Genomic DNA, 20,423 nt, shown 5'->3' with positions numbered 1-20,423 from the left:
GTGAATTTATGGAAGCAGTTACACAAGTTCAATGTGATAGCAACAAGAAAATTTCTCACAAGAACAACTTAAAATTACTTTATTTTTTTTAAGTATATTAGCACAATATTTACAAAATTGTTTCATGTTTCATAAATAAAAACATTTTGTTGGGTAAAGACTATAGATCTATAGATATTTAAAATGTCTATATATTTATATATACACACATAGGTACACACACAAATGGAAGCATACAGTTATGAACAACTTTGGTTTTAAATTACTGGTGGGAAAGGGCTGGGTGTATCAATGACTTTTTAAACTCTTGTTTTTAAGTTTGTACCTACAAGGAATCCAGAGCAGAGCCCTTAACACAGTGGGTTTCTTCCTGTTTCTGGGGCAACTGATTCTGCAGCCTGCACACGGCCACTGAGCTCCTCATGTTTTGGCAATGCCCAGTAACAACTTGGCCTCATTCCACAGTGACACAAACGAGTTCTACTGCAGCTCACTTTACAGAAGTTAACATAAAGCTCTTATACATAATGGCTTTTATAAGGCAGAATACCTCAAGGAATTCCAGCTGGTTTGATTTTTATTCCTCAACTGCCCAACTTTCAACTTGCCAGAGGGAATTGTTAGTTATAAATAGGGAGCTCTGCACGGTACTTAATCGGGTAAATACTTACACTGAATTGTTAATGGAGAGTAATCTCCCCATCTTCAGGTAGAGATTGCTCTGATTATGGAAACACCTGTATCAAAATATTCCTATGTAGGAGCTCAAATCTTACATGAATACTCCCACTGACAAACTTGGAAGGTATGAAAGTAAGTGCTTCAATGTTTCATCACATCAATAACCCTCTTCACTGTGGCCAGTTCCACCGATTTGAGTGAGGGCTGGACCATGGGTTGCTTTAAGCACTTCAATCCTGCAGCCCTAGCAAGAGGGCTGTTTATGAGAGTAAATATTGTAAAATCAGATGCACCAAGAATTCAACAAAATAAAACTGAGGTAAGGTGTCTGCATCAAGACTTGGAGCTCAACATGCAGAGACCTGAATCTCCGCAACATGCACCCACAATACGGATATAAACCTTAGTTTGTAACATCGAACTCTGAGACGTGCCAAATTACTCATAATCTTTCAAAACATGGATTTTATTACATTACTGTTTGGCAACAGCTTTCCAAACAAAGTTTTAAATTGTTAGAAAGAGAAAACCATGTGTGCCTTTGAAATATATTACCTTAGTACAAATAGGAGACAGTGTCAAGATTTCTACAAAGTATACATAAAGTCCAAGAGAAACCAACTATATTGGAACAACTCTCAAAACAGTTGTAAAACATGGTAAAATCTTGTGGAATGTGCAAATCCTAGAAAACTGATTATTAACTGTACCACTCACATATATACAGAAACTGAGCCCCCTCACTTCTCATCAGCTCCTCCTACTTAGTTTCTATTTTATGTATTTGTGACGTAATGGCAGCATCACAAACTTGGGTCAGAAATTAAATAGCTCCTTCTTCCATTCAAGAAAATAGATTTTTAAACTCTCGTCAAAAATACACCACATAGGACAACCCCTGTTTTTATGAAGCATCTATGACTTTTACAAATTCACTGAGTTAAGAAAGCCTGAAATTGTTTCCAGTCCACACTGTACAACATGAACACACACGAGAACCACATTCAGCATGAAAATTACTAGCTGCGGTGCTCCATAATTCCAGTGCTGAATTAGGCCCCAACAGCTGAGCAGTTTCTCATCAAAGAATACAGAAGAGGCACGGAGAGCTCTCTCACTGGACTAAAATAGGGGCCACTAGGGCACACGTGACTACTGTCCATAGAGAGGAATACTACTGTGTCATGGAATTAGGAAAACTTGGTTAATAACTTAAGGAGAGCTGGGAGTAAACTTTGTACTTACGCAACTTTGTGTATAAGCATTTTAATTTTTTATAAAGGTTTTGCTGAATGTCAGAAAAGATGTATTTGTACAATCTCTACTTCCTGCTTGTATCATAGACGTATGACCATACCTTGCTCATGCACACAAATAAAGAAAACAATAGTCTAAATGGTATTGCAATCTTTGGGCTGAGCAGGCCCATTACCAAAGCAGTGACTAATGATAGTTTTTGAAAATAATACCACTAAGGATTACTACAGGGAGACCCTGTAGTGGGCAAACAGTGCTTTTTATATTCTCACCCTCGACCTTCCCATATATACCATAACAAAAGAAAATAAAGATCACATGTGGGCAAACACACATGTTCCTCGCTACAGCTGCTGTGACTATAAAATTACATCATTTATATCAAAAGCACTTCTGCCACACATGCAAAACAATTAGTTTCCTGAATTTCTTCTCGTTGAGTAGTGCATCTTCAAGGCCACGGTGTATCAACAACGGTGTACTTTTCACACATCACATAGCTCTGCAGTTCTGGGAATTAAAAAAAAGAAGATTGTTTGGGAAGAGCAGCAACATTTTGTGCTGCCTATCCAAGTTACAGCTTAAAGAAATTTTTTTTTTCATTTCCAACTTTGAAAGCATGTTTAGTGCTCAAACAATGGAAAAGAGTTGGTACTAACAGCAAGTGATGTTTCAGCCTCTCCACAACAGAAAAGTGGACACTGCCTTGGAGCTCCAACTCATGAATTGGAATAAGCTGTAGTGGCTCCCAGACTTAGCTGTCTGACCTGTCCTGTCTTTACTCCAAATGCTGGTTTACTTTCACATGCTATTTTGTAAGCTAGTATGCTTCAGCATCTGACTCATTCCCCACTCACTGTGTGAGGGAACTTTCAAGGGAAGGTTAAGATAGAAAGCAGGTAAAGCTGAAAAGGTTCCTGCCTCCAGCTTGCGACTCAGTCTCCTTCCTTTCAATCTGTAAAACCTTCTGTTATATTTAGGAAACATCCTTCAGGACAGAAAAAGCAGACAGAATTCTAACCCTACCCTAAAAGTCAAAATGAAATGGATAATAAGCAATTTCTGTGCTGCTGGAAGCTCTACCTCAGCACTAGAAGAGGAGGCAGGTTTTTATAAGTCTAAATGAGACCCAAGAAGGACAGTCATCTTATTTAAAATCTCCAACCAAAACTTTAGCTTGCTCTTCAGCAGTATGTGGTAACTGTACTGACCCCATTCTTAGCTCCCTTCTGGTCTTTGTAAAGAAGCCTGTATTTTTTTAAAAAAAATAAAAAATAAAAATCAATGGATACACCTTGTTCCAATCAGGGCTAACCTCATTTATTGTCACATTGTCAATTCATGCCTTCTAGAAGTGGCATAAAACATTTCAAGCAACTTAAGAGCTTTAGAGTGACCTTACTCTTTATCCTGACTAGGAAAATGTTGTAATCTGATGGAGGAGCACTAAGGTAAGGGTCGAGTGATACCTCATGACAAGCTTTCTCAGCTTCCAGGAAGAAACATTAAGTACCAATAGCATCAAGTGCTCTTTTATCCTACTCCCATGAAAAGGAAGTACAGCTTCTGAACAAAAAAGAATCAATCAGACTGTTTTCATTTTCAAACCTGAGCATTTAATAAATTTAAGCTCTTCAATGAAAGCAATCTGGCCAGGCAAACTCTTGTTGCTTTTCTGACCAATATGAGCTGCAGGAACCAAGAATCTTCACACACTTGGCTACCCACTCTAGGTACCAGTTCGGAAATTTTGGGCCAAGTTAATACAGTCCCTCTCATTTCATGGCTTATTATAAATTAGGAGGAGTCTATTTACATGTAGTAGGTCTTGCAGTCTTACAGGTCGTTATAAAATAAAATCCGACTAATCCCAGCATTGAGGACATTTCAAATCAGAAGAAAGCTTAAGTTAGGCCAGGACACTGCAACATACAACTTTATTTACAAAATCTGGTAGAGCTTTAAACACCAGACATAACCAATGGGCAGAAGCCACAGTGCACCTTCAGACCTTAAAGTTCAAAATTCAGGTTTGACAAAAATAAGTTGAAGTTTTTTAAGCAGTTCTTAAGTTTTATTAAGATACGTTTCAGTTCTGTTCATTTTTAAACACTACTATCTGACCCTGAAAAATAATAAACTGAGTGAAATCTGATTGGAATAAGAACAATCTAACAAAACCCAGATAAATTAAAAAACATCTAAAGGGGAGGAGGGGGGAAGAAAATCTACTTTTAAACCATTTTCCTGTGAACTTCCATGGGAGATCACCAATTAAATGCATAGAGAAAGCTTAGTTATATTAACAACAAAACCCAAAACCAAATTACAGCCACTCACCAGTAAGGAAACAGTCCTTGTATCTTAAATACTGTGCAAGCATAAAAGAAGCATGCAAACTATATAATTTCCACAATTGATCAGAAACATACTATTTAATATTTCCCCTCTCAGTGACTCATCCTCTTCACTGTTTAGAAATACATTCTTCCCCTATGTATGGCATGGAAAATATGTATTCTTTCTAGTGAAATACAATTTGAGCAACAACAGCACCTGCACTGAAACCTGTCCTCCAAGTTGCATCATATTAGCACTGGGGAACTCTGAACATCAAAATCCCTAAATACATATTAATTAAAATAAAGATCTGGAGACAACAGTTGGACTTACCATCATTCTAACATCACTCCTTTTGCATCTTTAAAAGCCAAGCAAATGGATTAGTAATGAACGAAACAGCAAGAAATGCTTCATAATTAATATTCAGATTAATTCTAAAATTTGGGTTAGAACTTGCTACTACTTGGCATGCCAGTTAGTGAACAGAATAGCAAAAAAAAAAAAAAAGCAAAAAAAAAAAAAAAAAAAATTATTTTCAGAGTCATCCCTTTCTCACCATAAATTACCCCCATCTTTAGCGCTATCAGAGTGTACCCACACCATGGTAGCTTCCCCAACCCAAAGAAAAGTCAGAAGAATAGAGCAAGAAGGATAGTTTTTGCTGTAATCCTAAGTATTCCACCAAGATAAATGCTTATGAAGAACAACTAACGTCAACTTTCAAGACCTGTCCTTCTTTTCCTCTTAAAAGCTGGACTCTTTGCAAAGCGAAGAAGACGGATATAATATCCCAAATACTAAATTTGTCCTAAAACAGTCAAACAATACCACTGGCTAGCAAGCACAGTAGCATAGAACAGAGTCTGGAGCTGCAGGCATAATTTCATTGAGAGATCAAACTCTTACTGACTCAGAGCCACGTAAGCTGACATACCAATCTGCCATCTTAGTGTTGTTGTACAATTATTTTTTTACTTTTTCTCCATAATTAATCCCTTAATTATAAGATAAGCCTTGAATATCACCTACCATTTAGTGGTTCTTCTACAGCTTTCTGCAAAACATTTAAAAATATATATATATGTATAAAAAGCCTTCATGTTTACTTTTGGCTCGCCACAGTTAAATTACTCTAATTGACATATACAGTAAGTAGTGATTCTACAAAAATGAAGAAAGCTGAACGTTAATAAAACTAATGACTAGAGTTCTGAAAAAAATTAATCAACAACTGCATTCTCTATTATTTTTTCCCCCACTGTAAATTTTTCCTCAGATTAAATACCTCTAGGTGGCAGCAAAAGGCATGCAGATACTACTTTTAAATTCTAAAACCTAACTGATCATTTCTGTGATTTGATCAATGGTTAGTAATAAAGGAGCATGATTTAAAAAAAAAAAGAAACTGTAGCCAAGCAATCAAGTGTAATCTCCTCAAATGGAAATAAACCACAGTTGTGCATTTAGTCTGGTAGACACTCATCAGAAACAACACACACAATCTACAGAAATGTTAAGAAAAAAAATCAGTAAGTAATTGGTTAAGATGGCAGATTCCAAAATATGCACCTTTTCCCCCCTCAGACTCAAGAAAATATCAAGCTTCATTTTGTAAGTGTGCCCCAGTGTCAAAATGAAGCACTTCACCAATATTAAGTTTTCCACAGTCTTTAGATTACACAGAATCAAAGTGTATTTTTGAGATTACTTCACACCTATTTATTGCCTCAAAATTCAGCAATATAAGCTGAACAGCCCTTGATGGAAGCAAGCAACATACTAACACATTTAATTTTCCACTAGGTCATTCCACAACTTCCTAAAGTCATGGGCACAAATTACTGTCACCTGAATTCCTCTGTCGCTGACCCTCCACTAATTGCAGCTGCAGAAACTGTACTTTCAGTGGCTGAGATTTCCAATGACCTCTAAGTTTTAAACTTTCCTTTGACTTCATTCCTGTCTCCAGTTCAGAGTGTAACATGGTGTTCACTAGTATGTAATTCTGGCTATTTCTTGGTCAAATCCGTGCTGCAGTGTAAAACCACCTTGTGAAGAAAACAGCCCATAAAGAGAATAGAGTTCCACAAAGGGTGTTATTTAGCATGTTGGTTTCTATTTCAAAGTTTATTTACAACCAAAAACCAAGTTAAAAAAAAAATCTCCTTCTGCTACTTTTGCTTCCATTCTACAAGTAAACATGGGCATGTTAGATGAGGGCAGGATTGCGTTTTGAAAGAAGTGTATCTGTGATACACTTCCAGCTCATTTTTATACCATAATGAACTTTGTGAACCCTTTTTAATGTGGGGCTTTTTAAAAAATTTGGTACACCTATATTCCTCCTATGAGTAAAAGATTAATCCTCTGAAATACTATTCCTTAAAATGAGTAAGAAAAATCAAAGAAAAAAAAAAAGGTAAAATCTGTTGTCAGTTGCCCTGCCCCACTGTTAAACCACGTTTCCTCAACAGCTGGGTCTCAGACTGTAGACTGGAGACCAGGAAACACGTCTCAAATGATGGCTGTCAGCCAAGATATGGGATAATATTTGTCATGCTCCCCTTCTACAAGCAAATTTTACTAGTATTTTATGGTTGTGCCTCTTTACTTGCTTCTGCAAAACTCCAAAAATCAAGCATTTCACATTCACAGATCACTAGAAAGCACTGCGTAAGTCTGTCAAAATTACTGGTTTAGGAATGACGACTCTAGTATTCAAGTGTGACTGAAAAACATTCTTTAAAAAAACAAAGTGCTTTTCCATTTGTTCTGTGTTACCTAAAGACAGACACTCTGCTTTCAGATGGTCTAATTGAATTAAGGGGCATTATAGGAAAGTAAGAAAATAACAAGTTTCAAGGCTATAGCATCCATATACGTGGGAATTCAAGAGAATATTAATGGGTTCTGGTGTAGAAGACCATAGGAAAAAAAACCCTCAGCCTTTGTTATAAGCCACCTAGATGAAAAAATCCAACGCTATTTTGCATTGAGCAAAAGGTCTTTATAAATTCACGTGAAAGAATGCATTGTAAAAGAACACCAACTTCCCTTCACATCCACCATCTTTTTGTGACAGCCCTCGAAACTCCATTTGGGCACAACAGTCGGAGGAGCCATTAGGTAAGGGTGGCAATTACAGTACTATAGACACACTCAATAGGGACAATGAAGACCACCAACTCACTCAACATTAGACATCTGTTACACAGCCAGAACTTTTGCTTGCTACCAACCTGGTCTGAATGGGAACTAGTGAAGAAAGGTTCAGTATCTCACTACAATCCCCTGAGCCATCTAGTCACCCCAAATTTATTAATTTTAAGCTTACCCCTGGACGAGGACGATCTTTCATTCTGGAACCTAAAATAATTATAAAAACGTAACCAGGCAGATGAATAAATATCACGATCAACCAAATAAAAATACCTACTGATAAAACTTGGAACGAAGTAGCAACACACAAAAACTGAAGCTTCCCTGATCCAAAACTACTTAATACGATGACCTGCAAATTCTTAAAGCCTCTAAGCACTCCTTTGTTTAGGAACTGAATAATCTTATCATGCACAGTCTGCAAATTGCCTCACACATGCATTCAGCTCTAAAAACAAATTACTCCACACACTATTCTTTGTGCTTATTTTGGTGTGCTGGAATCTACCCCAGTAGTCATATTTGACTTTTTCAGCCAACATAATCAAACTACAGATGCAATATTTATGCAGACCATTAGCACACAGCATCAAAGTCGTATATACAAGTAGCCCAAAGTCAATAAAAGTTACTTTTATTGTTGTTAAAAGGCTTGCTTCACCTCTGTCACACTTCTGACTTATCCTCATCTATCTCAAATATCAAATATACGGCATTCTGCTTTAATTTCTTCCTTAATGGAAATCCTCCCCATTTCAGGGTCTGTTATTTCTGACTGTGCCCACACTAAACCTGGAAGACTGCACACTTCAGCGCAGACTAGGGACTGCGCTGACTCTGTATACACATCAGCTTGAGTCTGGAAGCAATATATCCTCAATTGCACGGTTCTGCACCCAAGCTAACAAGCTGTCTGAAGAGCCTTCATGCACAGCTTGAAACAAACAAAGCCACTCTGCTCTCAGACCCAAGTTGTAAAGTCTACATAACGTTATGCTGTGGTATGCCAGCATTCTATCACATGGCATTAATACTTTTTTTGCCTATTTAGCAGGCCTGACTGGCTTTTCTACCTTTAAATTTCTCATCTTTTTGAGATCAAGTGAACAGACCTGTTTTTGAAACAAAATATTGCTATTCTTTGCTCCTGGCTTTTAAAATTAAGCATACAAAAAACCAGGATTCATTAAAATGAAAGGCATGCATTTAAAAATTGCTCTTATTTTAACCTACCTTTGGTTAGAGGTAAAAATTACTAGACAGATTTTGCTTCTTTAAATTCATGTTTTGATAAGCTTTTTGTCTGCACTATCCCATAACCTGCTCTAGAGAATCCTTGAAATGCTTTTGCTCTCTTCCTTCTAAGCTTCAGCTAGCCAACTGTGTAAATGCAGAGCTTAAACAGCAACATCCATCCTACAGTTGAAACACTCTTACTTAAGAAACCTGGCTGTGTTGATCTCAAGACAGTTAATTATGATAAGCTGTAAATTTCTTTATTCAAGATTCCCCACAGGCTTTATGAAACAAAGCCAATATATACAGACAACTTTTCAGTAATTTTTTAAGCTATGCAATTGTGAAATCACACCTTATGTTCAAATAAGCTGTGTCTACCTCTGAAAAGTACAATAGAAAAAATTGCTCTTCTGAATATTTAAGTGCTAAAAACAAATAACGCAGAATATTAGGTGCTACTTACCCATAATAAACACGTAAGCCAGACTAAGCAAATTTGCAATAGCCATAATAGCTAAGCCAGCAATCACAACAGACCCATGTAAGGGAGGACACGCTGTTAAAAAAATTGATAAAAGAAATTGTATCATCTGACACAAGTAAAAGCACAAACATATTTTTAGATATAACCGAATACTGAAATAAGTAAGCCTGATAAAACCAGACATAATTACTTTCTCTTTCAAAGCTATCCCAGAACCTTTTGCACCTTTTTCTGTATACACTCTTTAATGATGCAGAAGCATTTACTGATTTATTCTGCTTTGCTGTACTATTCCACTACAGTTTAGCTATTCTACTGTCATTCATTGCAATTCACAACATTCTTTCATTAACTGTATTTTAAATTTAAACTTACATCTTCAGTCCCAATGGTTTTGAACTATAAGTGCATTAGATTACAGAATACAGTACTGTTACTGATAAAACAGGGTATGAGGGCAGTTCTGAGGCAAATCCACCACAGATAAAAGGAATGCTCCATGTTTACAGAGATACCACAGAGCAGGACCAGGCTATTACAACTGAACCATAGTTCACTACAGAAACTCTCTGGTTCTTGTTTCCAGGGACTTGAAGTCATTGTAACTGTCTGTGAGCTCAATCTAGGATGAGCTCTTTCTACTGACACTTAAGGGTTACTGAGCTAGGCTTCCAGAGATACAGATAACGTCTACCTTATATGACCTGTGAAAAGTCACCCTGAAAAAAACAGGGAGACTTTCTGTTTGAGAGCACAATAAAAACACGTCCATTTTGTATTACTCTAGAGGATTAATGCTTTACCAGACATCTCCCATGAGTTTATTTTACTATTACATTTGACAACACTTAGGCACCCCTTACAAATACTTCTGCAAATACTAAACAATAAGCATAAAACTCACATCACAACTCCACTGAAAAGTCTATCATTTCACCCAGATGAGAGAAATCTTTAGAAACCACCTCAAGAAACAGTTTTTCTTAAACCCCCAACTCAATAAAAAAATTAAAATTAAGAATGCCTCTACAAAACAATGCTTTTAATGAACAGGAGCATGCATTCTACTACTAAATACACTGCTGAGGATGCTTAGCCCTAAATTCACCCTTTTCTCTGCTGTGGGGTTTTCTGGTGGGCGGAGGGGAATAAGGGCAGAGGACAAAGGAGGGTTAGAGGCAGGAATAAGGGGTATCACTGTGTGCGGTGTTTAGTTGGCGTTCCTTTACAACAGTGACTGTTTTTCACTGCTGAAACAGAACGTCAGCCACAACCAGATGTAAACCAGTCCAAGAACACTTCCACGTTTACTGTCTCCACATTTGCCACCTTAGGCTGTTTCAGTGGTATTCATTTCCAAGAGACTCAGTTACCAGTCGCATACAAGCGGAGATTAAACACAGAATTTCTGATTTTATCATTGAACACGAGAAAATTACTGTGACCCTAGTTTCTAAATAGTCTAAGCATCAGTAACGATAACAGTAAAAAAGGTCAATGTTGGTTTTAGGTGACTCTTTAGGGCAGTAACTGTTGAAAAATTAAAACAAATTACTTTTTTTTTTTTTTTAAAAAGCAACTGCTCATAGAATGCAGTTATGCTGGATAGTCATACTAATGAAACTGATACATGTAATGCTGCCTTTGGGAGGTTCTTTCACCAGATAAAAGAGTAACCTTAAAGTACATTTACAGAACTTACTTGCTAACAACTCAATGTAGTGAAGCCATTTTCACAGCATTTCAGTGTTACAAATAAACAAACATCAGGTGTAGACAAAAGTGAAAAGACTTCTACAGAAGATAGATGGCTTACCTGAGACACACAGTGCAAAACCAACCACAGCAATTATGTAACCAAGAATTTGCAAACCTATCAGAGCAAATGTTGCTTGTTGTAAACTATCAAAAACTGGGAAAGACAGAAAGAGAAACAAAATTGTAATTTTTAAAAGTTTATAAACACAAAAGGTAAATCATTCACATAAAGCTAGAAATCAGATTCTTCTAAATTCCAAGCTCAGCTGGCCAGTGCGGTAACAAAACTCAGGAGTCACTGCAAGTCACTCAGGGCTCTTCTATGTGTATACACATACAAAAATCTATGCATATGTAAGTAAAATTCTAAATAAACCTCAAGTAGAAAAATTGAAACATACATTCTGAGAGTTAGTTATTCATCCCAGTCTCAAGACCTGGGAAAGAAGAGCAGGAATCACTCAGATGTCCTACCCTAAATCTCATTTTTCAAGCAGCTAATTTTTACTTCTTCCCTGAAGCAACTTAGCCAAACACACACAGGTTAAACATTCTGTTTTGAGATACTAGGAAGGTCAGGAATCCAGGACACTGTTGTAGCACCTCTTTATAAAAATAGTATGTAATTTGGGGGTGGGAGCAGGGAGGGGAGCTCAGTTTTACTATCAGTATGTTCTTGAGCTAGTGAATAAATAAATACTCACCCATGCCAAACATAAAGTATTGAAGTGGTACCAAAATCACAGCAGGGAGTACAATTAGGCCAAGACCAGACTGATTCTGTGCATTATAGTCATCTGAAAATATTTGTACAGAAAATAGTAAACCAGAAGTCCTTGATTGGAAGAAAGCACAAAGCAACAAAAGTAAATCACTAGTATCAACAAGTTTTTTGGGTCCAGAAAAAAACCCACTGAAGCTCCAGAAGTCACTTCCTAGCCCCTAACAGTCACCCATGGCAGCAGGTTATAAAACGAGAAATAGGTTTGTAGTCTGTATCTCCCTATGTCAATCTCAGGGTCTGACAACCACAATGCTGTTTCTGTTATATTATTTTTTTTTAATTTTATTTTAAGATTAGTAGATGGTACTAACTTCCATACTACTGCATGAAAGAGGTTCATTTGTGCTCTTACTCCCTTAAACTAGGAAGGCAATTTTATACACTTACCTTGGACAAAAAGAACAGTGCCTACAACAGCAGCAGCTGTGAAGATGATACCTGCTACAATAATGCCCCTTTTCTTCTGAGGTACAATTTCATATTTTAATGCTTAAAGACAAAACAAAGAGAGACAGAGAGGAAAACAATCAGACATACAGATTCTCTCACTAAAATACACACATTTTATGATTAGGACTGTGGTCCTAAACAAAGAAACAGACTCCTAAAAAATCAGAACTGTATGTATTACCAAGATTTTATTTATTTTCTTTGTTTGATATGGTTAATACGGGTTACCCAGATAAATGAAACTTGGCATCAGTGTTCTAGTTGAATTCTTAATTCCATCTATACAATCCAAGCATATGTTCTCAAATTAACTTTGGAACAATGGTAGAGGTTAATTCAAGTAGATGTACTACTGACATTTAAATAACATTACAGTGAATCTGTCGCTCAGGTGAGTGTCAGACAGGGATTTAGAAATTCCAGGCTTAATTCTCTTCCCTGTGACACTGTGTGAGCTCCGACATATCGCCTCTGTCCCCGAGGGAACAGGGTGATGTTCCCATCTCACAAGAAAGCTTTGAGGATGAGTAGATATGGGATGACCTATATGTTCAGATGCCATAGACAAGAGTAATTTTTAGTAAAAGTGCACTGCTAAATAGCTGCCATCTCAGAAATGGTTGATTCCAGTGGAGGGTTTCAAAGCAGCAGCACTTCAGTAGTCTTTGGAAAAGAAGGAACAGTACAAATACAACATCATAATAAGCCGTGTTTGTTTCTGCCTTATACACTGCTAAAACTAAGACACAAAAAAGGCAGCTCTTGCTCCAAGCTTGAAAATTAATATACCAACAATCTTGGTATATGTTGAAACTGGTAATCACAGAGAACAAATACTGTAAGTAACTTCAAAAAGAAAAACACAGAGCACATACAGAATTAACATCCCACTTACATGCACTGTGTTAGCACAAAAAAACCCCATGAAGATACAGTAAATATTCTAAGAGTGTACATATGACAAAAGCCTCTAATATATCTTAGTCTATGAAAGGGTTACAGAATACACTCTCTTGTAATTAAAACTCTGTCTCATTATATTCACATTGCCTAACACAACAGAATCTCAGTCATACTCTTGAGTACTACTGTCATTTAAACAAAAAAACCTATTTGGGATAGTAGTAATAATAAAATCTTCCCACATATCTGTACTGGAAATTCACATTTTTTCATATTATAAATACGCTAAACAAGAAAAACAAGACACAAAGGCAAAAATAAGTAATGGATACACTATTGTTAAATCCTAAAAGCCAATCCTGTAAGCAAAACCCCCACACACACCCCCAAACTACCACCCCCCCTCCATAAATCACAAAACCAAGAAAACATATTCCCAAATGTTACACAGAAAAATCAAGCCCCATTTAACCAAATCTTTCAAGGTACACTGTAGCATCACTGGAGTCACAGATTAACTAAACCAGTGTAAGTTAAAGGGGAAAAAAAAAAGAAAAAACCCAACCAAAACAAGCAGTAAGCACACTCACATTTATTAAGTTTAGCATGATTACTTTTCCTCACAGACATCACAGACCTCACAAGAAAGTGCAAAGATTCAAAAAAATCCAATCAGGCTCAATTTACTTCCGTCAAATGACAGTATTCTCCATGGAGGTATCCATGCTTATTTCAGGACAATTATTACTTTCCTATGAAAATGCTAAAAATATTGAATTTCTGCTATGAATGCAAAGGCAATGACAATTTCTGAACATCTCAGAGACTCCTAAACCATTATAAACAATAATGAAAATCAGGAATCTACCACTAGGGAAATAAAATAATTAAAAAATATATATATATATATATATATATATATATATTAGTTTTCAACCTCTGACCATGGATGGACCTTTCAAGAGCCATTTTCAGAGGTTCAGTAAAAGTTAATAAAGAAAATTACATATATACGGCTGAATATGTATGTGATTATTATAAATCACTCCAAGTGTGATTTCTTTCCATTTCTTAGGGACTCAACCCTAAGCAGATTTTTTTTGTTTGTTTTTTTAGACGTTTACAAATTGAGAAAGGCTGAAAAAAAAGACTGATGTAACAAATTGCACCACAGGGAACCATTTGAAAGACAAGGACATAAGCACACTCTGCATTACACAGATGTTGGATACCACTACATAAAAAAATCTAAGGATGTTGACACTCGTGAATGTATTGCCTCTAAAAACATTTAACAAAATCACTGATGTTGGTGTTAAGTTATAACTCAACCAGTGCTAAAAGACTAATGAACAATTTTACACTAAGAAGAGAGTACCACCCTTCTCTAATATTGATTTTATGACCATCAAATGAAATGCGTTTCTGTTTCTAATGATTCAATAATGTCATGGTGAACCAACAGTGAAGAAAAGCTTCCTTCTTCTAACCAATGACAGTAGGTATTACCAATTATACCCCACAAAAATTAAACACATGCAGAAAAGCTCATCATATGTAACAGTTCTGGCAGCAGAAACATTACCACATGGCAGGCTAGCTCTAAACACTCTAAAGACAGACCCTTTAGGCTGCACCTCATACCTTTGTCTATGAAGACATACATCTGCTAAAAATCTTAACTCCAGAAAGCTAGCCCTGGCCTCCAAGCAGGAGAGCAGACTGGCCCAGATGCCACTGCTCAGGGCTATACGTGTTACGGCAGAGTGCCTGTGCCCACCCTGCATGACTGTGGTGCCAAGCAGCACGCTGAAGCCCCATCATCTTTCTGATGGGGCCATGTTTTCAGTTCAAAGGTTCCAAACTCTGCAAATGCTACAGCAGACTAGTGTTTTCATAGCTTTATGTGACATATATGTTACATGTCCTGGAAAAGTATAAGGCTCGCTGGAAAGGACACGGAAGACTACGAAATGCGGAAGAGTGTAGCTTGGTGTGCTCTCATTGACCAAGCCTGTGAGTAACAGCGCTTATCAGGAACCATCTTGAGAACTGTATACAAGGTAGTTCTCATGGTGTTAGCCAATTAATGACAAAAGCAAGCCCAGAAACAAATGTTAGTAACAGTGTGGATGAGCAGGAGAGGATTCCAGAGCAATCCAAATGCCAAGTTATTTGACAAAGCAGACATACCACCTCTCTGTGTATCATCTGGATCAATTCTACCATACATCTTTCAGATGTGAGCACTATCTTCTGTCTCACGTAGATGCCTTTACACACACAAGTGATTTTAGGACAAATCAGCAATTGCAAAGAATTAGAGTCAATACTTACCAATAATACTGAACTGAGCCGAACACAAAATAATAACTAAGAACACCAACGCTATGATGATAGCCTTTTCCACTAGAAGAAACCATGATCCTAGAGAATAAACAAAGAAAAGTGGTAGGAAGAAAACAAAAACTGAGGTTATTAGCTTTACATTTATTGCTCCTTTTAGGCTATGCTCTACATCGCTCAATACTGTACATAATAGTTAGCATTAAGAGTTATAACAGGCTAAGAAAGCTATGACTTCTACCTATGTATTTTTCACTCTGATCTTGTGTGTGACAACACAGGGTTTTTTCAGTATTTCTAGTTACACTAACATTTTCCAAACTGGAGGTCTTAACCTCCGCTGGAGCAGTGGATATGTTTATGCTATTGTCTGGCAGTGCAAGCTAGTTAGCTTGTGGAACTACAAACAGCACATTAGATAGAAAAACGAGCTGGGAAGATAAGAAAGGCTAATTTGATGCTTCCCCAGCTATTCTATTCTACCTCCAACTGCTGTAACTCCTGAAGAAATCCAGATGGGTGATAAGGAATACAGGAGCTAATCTAAATGAGAAGGAAACACTGCTTTGTTAATTTTAGAAATCACACATTTTCCTTTAGGTCTTCCCACCATCATCCACTTAGCCTTTTTTCCCATCCATCTTGGATGCCTTAGGCTGTTCAGTCACTCGTGCTGAAAGACGGTGTAAGCCACTTTCTGACAGAAAATTTTGAAAGTATCTCCACTGAACTAGAAAATGCAGTTGATTCTTGCATTTCTGCTCGTAACTTCATTTGGACTCACTCAGTGGAAACCAAAGTCTCCATTTCTTACATTATACTTGCCACCATTCCTCTGCCTGCACATTTGCTTCTAAAGAAATTTCTCATCTTCATTCAGATGCTTACTCCTTGCACTTACTCTCCACATTTAGAAGCTGTATCTGCAGCTCCACAAACACAGAATAAGTAGCAATACCTGACAACTTTCAATGCCAAGTAAATACCCTAAGGACAGTTTTAAATTCACAAATCCCCTCCTCCTCCTCCCCTCCTCCCACAAAGGATCTCAGAAGAAGATACTGTGGTTACAACATACATACAAGGCAATCACAAAATATACTAAAGGCAGAGAAATGGAAAGTATCTGCCAACTTCCTTATTGCCAAAAGAAGCCAAATTTAATGAATTGTTTAAAGGAAGGCTTTTTGCTTCATTTGCATTTTCAGAAAAGCAACGAATATTCAACAGTAACTTCAATGCGCAGTTGCTGTTCTCTAGATAAACCAAATCCTACAGACAGTGCTGTTCGATGCAACTGAGAATTATTAATGAATTCAAAGTATCTGCAAGCAGAGACTCTGCAGCAGCTTCATTTCCTCTGTAGCATTTCCAGGTGACACCACCAGGTATTACAAATAGAAGGAAAGCAGCTGTGAAGCCTGGCATCTGCTAGGACTTCAGCATGCAACGTGGAACCACACGTGGTTCAGTCTTAAAAGTCTGCTGTACAGAAATGCTTGCAATACTGCTGGTACATGTAACAGGCAAAAAAGAGAAACAGCTGAACACATTTTCCTGGTAATACATTTCCCTTACTCTGGTGCTTCATAGCAATAAAGTAAACTCCTGGCGAAAAGTATTCTTTTGAGAGCCAGTATAAGAAAGTCACTTCCAAACTAACAAGAGAGACTTCCAGGCATGGGGAGAGGGGGGGCAGGGAGGAGAAGAGAGAAGAGGGAAAAGGAAACAGGGGAGGAAGAGATGGGAGAAAAGAGGAAAAGAGGAAGAGAGAAGAAGAGGGGAGAAAAGAGGAAAAGAAAAAGGGGAAACTTTACGGTCACTCTCCTGTGAAGATAATTGATCAGGAAAGAGTGTGCCCAAAGACGAGGGCACTGGCACAGAAATCTTGCTCACTCTGCTACCCACTTCCTAGGTGAATCCAGGAATTCTGTAAAGTGAGATGGAGAATAGTTGGCTCTTGTAAGACTATCTTGGTAAAAGCATCAATCGGAACATATTAGTAGCGACAGCACGAGTTCATTGCTCAGAAAGGACAGAGTGAAGACTGGTACAGGTTTTCCACTGTTCACTAACCCTTTTCAAAACTCACTTGCTACACTTTCTTCTATTGGCTTATTATCTCAAGAGTCTCTCTAGAATACTGAGGGACAAACAACAAAAAAATATGCAGAAGAATTTAAAGAGAGAAGAAGTGATTGTTTTACCTTGAGCTAAATCCTCAAATATAAGACTAATTTTTACATTTTAGCATATACTCTCAAACCTAACGTGACCTCGCAACTATAAATTCTTCACTAACCACATTTTTCCTTTGGAGTTGGGGTACTTTCCTCGTCGCAACTGACAACTAGAAAATGAAATTAGAAAAATTGCATCAGTTTCCTGCTTTATACAACTTTTTAAATTCTAAACACAGAGAAAATAAAAATAAAACAATACAACTTCCACACGGGACTTGTTTCTACTACATTCCTGAGTCTTGTTTCCTCTTCTAGAGCTTAACACTGAATGGCAAAAACAGTCCAACAAGGCTGAGTAAGGAAGAAGCTGTAAGAGAAGGAAGAAAACTGCCTATACCCTTTCCCCCGTTTTTGCAGGGTTCCAAGAATTGGGTAATTTTGTAGCATTCTCTCTCTCTCTCTCAGTGGCTCTCAATCCATTTCAGGATCACATTTGTTTTGCAGTGTATATGGTTAACTCAATAATTAGACCCAACTGGGAATTGTACAGACGTCTGCATCAGCACACAAGTAACATCTGTTTGAGCTTCATAAATGTTTTAGTGACAAATGCAAAAACTAATAGCAAAAATGTCCTATGACAGTTCTACAGTGCACAAGTAAGACTCCACGTGCTACGCTGACAGAACTACTCAGTGCCTCTGAGCAGCTTTCCAGAAGCAAGAAGCCAGTCTCTTGTGCAGAACAGATAAGCAATACACACATATGCTCAGTGAAACTACTTCTGCAGAATACCAGACAGACTGCATGTGTACGGCAGATCCCATTATTCAATAGCTGAGGCGTTAAAGCACATGGGCTGCGTCTCACAAGATAAAATGGCTCACTAAATGAGAAATTCATCACTTAGTCACCATTATTTTAAACATCATCTTCTGAAGATGACATTTAATGCTAGACAATCATAACAAGTTACCATCTAGTAGTAGCATTTTCAACCTCACTGGAAAACGCTCAAGTTTTAGAGCTCTTATACAGAACTCCTATCTGTAATTTTTCCAGCATAACCAAAGATTGCAAGATGCAATTCTTCGAAGAAAAGATTTCTGCAGCCACTGTCATGGATGTATACATCTCTGTATTACAAAGATATTAGACATATGTTTCAGTATGTAATGCAGTAACATGAGGGTGCTGAAAATATCACCGACTATATAATCAAAAAGATGTGGGAAAGCACAGATTTTACTATATTAGACAAGTGATCTCCAGGTGCTATTAGAGAATGAAAAAATGTGTTCAGATCTTTCCCACAGAAGCACTCCCCTATAACTTAATCCAAAATAACTCATATTCACATTCAAGTTAGAAGGTCTGGGTATCACATTTTTTTATATTTTCAATTTAAAGTAATGCACTGTCATATTCGTTATTTTTCTCTTTCCCGTAAGATTTTGCTTATTTCTCTCCCAACAGGTTCTAAAACAATGGCAGGCAACTCACCTATGCGCTGTCTAAGTTCAACTGTTGTTTCTCCTTCTCTGTTCAATTCTGTTACTTCGCAGCTGTAATTTCCGACAGCTGCTTCTGCACCGTCAAGCATTAGAGAGGCAATACCCTTGGGTAAATCCGCCAGAGATGCTAAGTTAGCTGATGGAACTGTTGGATCTCTGTAAAACTGCTGTCTTGCTCCATCAAAAGAAAAAATTCTTTTTCCTTGTTTTTTCCACGTAACAAACATGACATTTGCATTGTTACCCTTTAGATTAATCACATGGCAAGGTAAAATTACAGTTTTATTACACTCAGTTTTTTCAACAACATCTGTCACACTAAACATCAACTGGGCAGAACCTAAAAAGAAAAATGAAAATTGACACATTCAGAAATATTTCTTAATATACAAGAGAAGACAGAACAAAAGAATTACAACACCTGATCTGAGAAAACAAAACAACCTCTCCCCAAAAAACACAAAAAAAGAACCATCCTTTAAAGGAGTAATAAAAGAAGGAAAAAATGCATTATTATCATTCAGCCACAGCCCCTCTACACAGACTTGGCCATTCTCACAAACATTTAATGTACAGATACCATACCCTATCATTGATTTAAAAAAAAACAAGTAACAAAACTTTGGGCTGCCACTAACTTGGACACTTCCCCTAAGATGACACAGGCAGAGATGTCACGTTAAGGCCTGGTTTCTGCAAAGCTTACACCTAACATTAACCACACGTTGTCTCATTGATGTTCCAAATTTTTGCTGCTGATCACACAGGTTTCTAAAAGCCGAGGTGCAGGCATTAGCTCCCCACAAGCATCCTTTACAGTTCATTAAGGGCACAGGGGAAAAAAAAATTCTACTTTTACACTTCTGAGAAAAGGCATGCAGGGCATCTTAGTCAACAAAGGTTTGTCATTTGTTCCTTCTTATCTCTGAAGGTGGAGCCAAATGCCCACAGGTTTGAATCATGTCTTGCAAACTATCTTTTCCTTTCCGATGAAGGAGGTGCACACACAATGCCATATATTAAGTAAGATTATTACTTACTTAGTATTTGAGTGTATACACAGTAGAATTGAAAATGGAGAATTTGTAGCAATAAACGACCTGTACCATAAATCACTGTGATGAATGCTACTAACAAAACCATTCAACGCAGGTAATGAAAAATCACCAGCACACAGGATTATGTTATTTACCACTGACGGTTTTTACTATTCCTCTCCCACACCGCACCACAGTTCTAAAACAATAGTAGTGACTAACCACTGTTCAAGAAAGACCCAAACGCTATGCTGAGATTTTATCGGAAATGAAGATCCATTAACC

General features: G+C 37.3%; 1 protein-coding gene across 6 annotated transcripts; it reads right to left on the bottom strand.

Annotated features, from left to right (window-relative positions):
• Positions 1–373: 373 nt before the first annotated feature.
• CD47 (CD47 molecule) lies at positions 374–19,484 on the bottom strand. 6 transcript variants are annotated; one of them, XM_026845268.1, is made up of 11 exons: positions 19,091–19,484; positions 17,707–17,754; positions 15,396–15,485; positions 12,093–12,194; positions 11,626–11,718; positions 10,980–11,075; positions 9,143–9,235; positions 7,616–7,647; positions 5,311–5,335; positions 4,612–4,639; positions 374–2,448 (listed from the first exon to the last, which is right to left on the bottom strand). In XM_026845268.1, the coding sequence occupies exons 1-10, from the start codon at positions 19,467–19,469 to the stop codon at positions 4,614–4,616; spliced, it is 984 nt and encodes a 327-aa protein (XP_026701069.1). In that variant the 5' UTR covers positions 19,470–19,484; the 3' UTR covers positions 374–2,448; positions 4,612–4,613. The 6 variants fall into 6 exon arrangements, with proteins under 6 accessions (XP_026701069.1, XP_026701061.1, XP_026701101.1 ...); XM_026845260.1 differs by lacking the exon at positions 4,612–4,639; XM_026845300.1 differs by lacking the exon at positions 5,311–5,335.
• Between the last annotated feature and the right edge of the window lie 939 nt (positions 19,485–20,423).

The sequence above is a fragment of the Athene cunicularia genome (assembly GCF_003259725.1).
Source record: "Athene cunicularia isolate RWA chromosome 1 unlocalized genomic scaffold, athCun1 chr1_part1, whole genome shotgun sequence".
In the NCBI taxonomy this organism is placed as follows: domain Eukaryota; kingdom Metazoa; phylum Chordata; class Aves; order Strigiformes; family Strigidae; genus Athene; species Athene cunicularia.
This window is presented reverse-complemented; position numbering and strand designations above follow the sequence as displayed.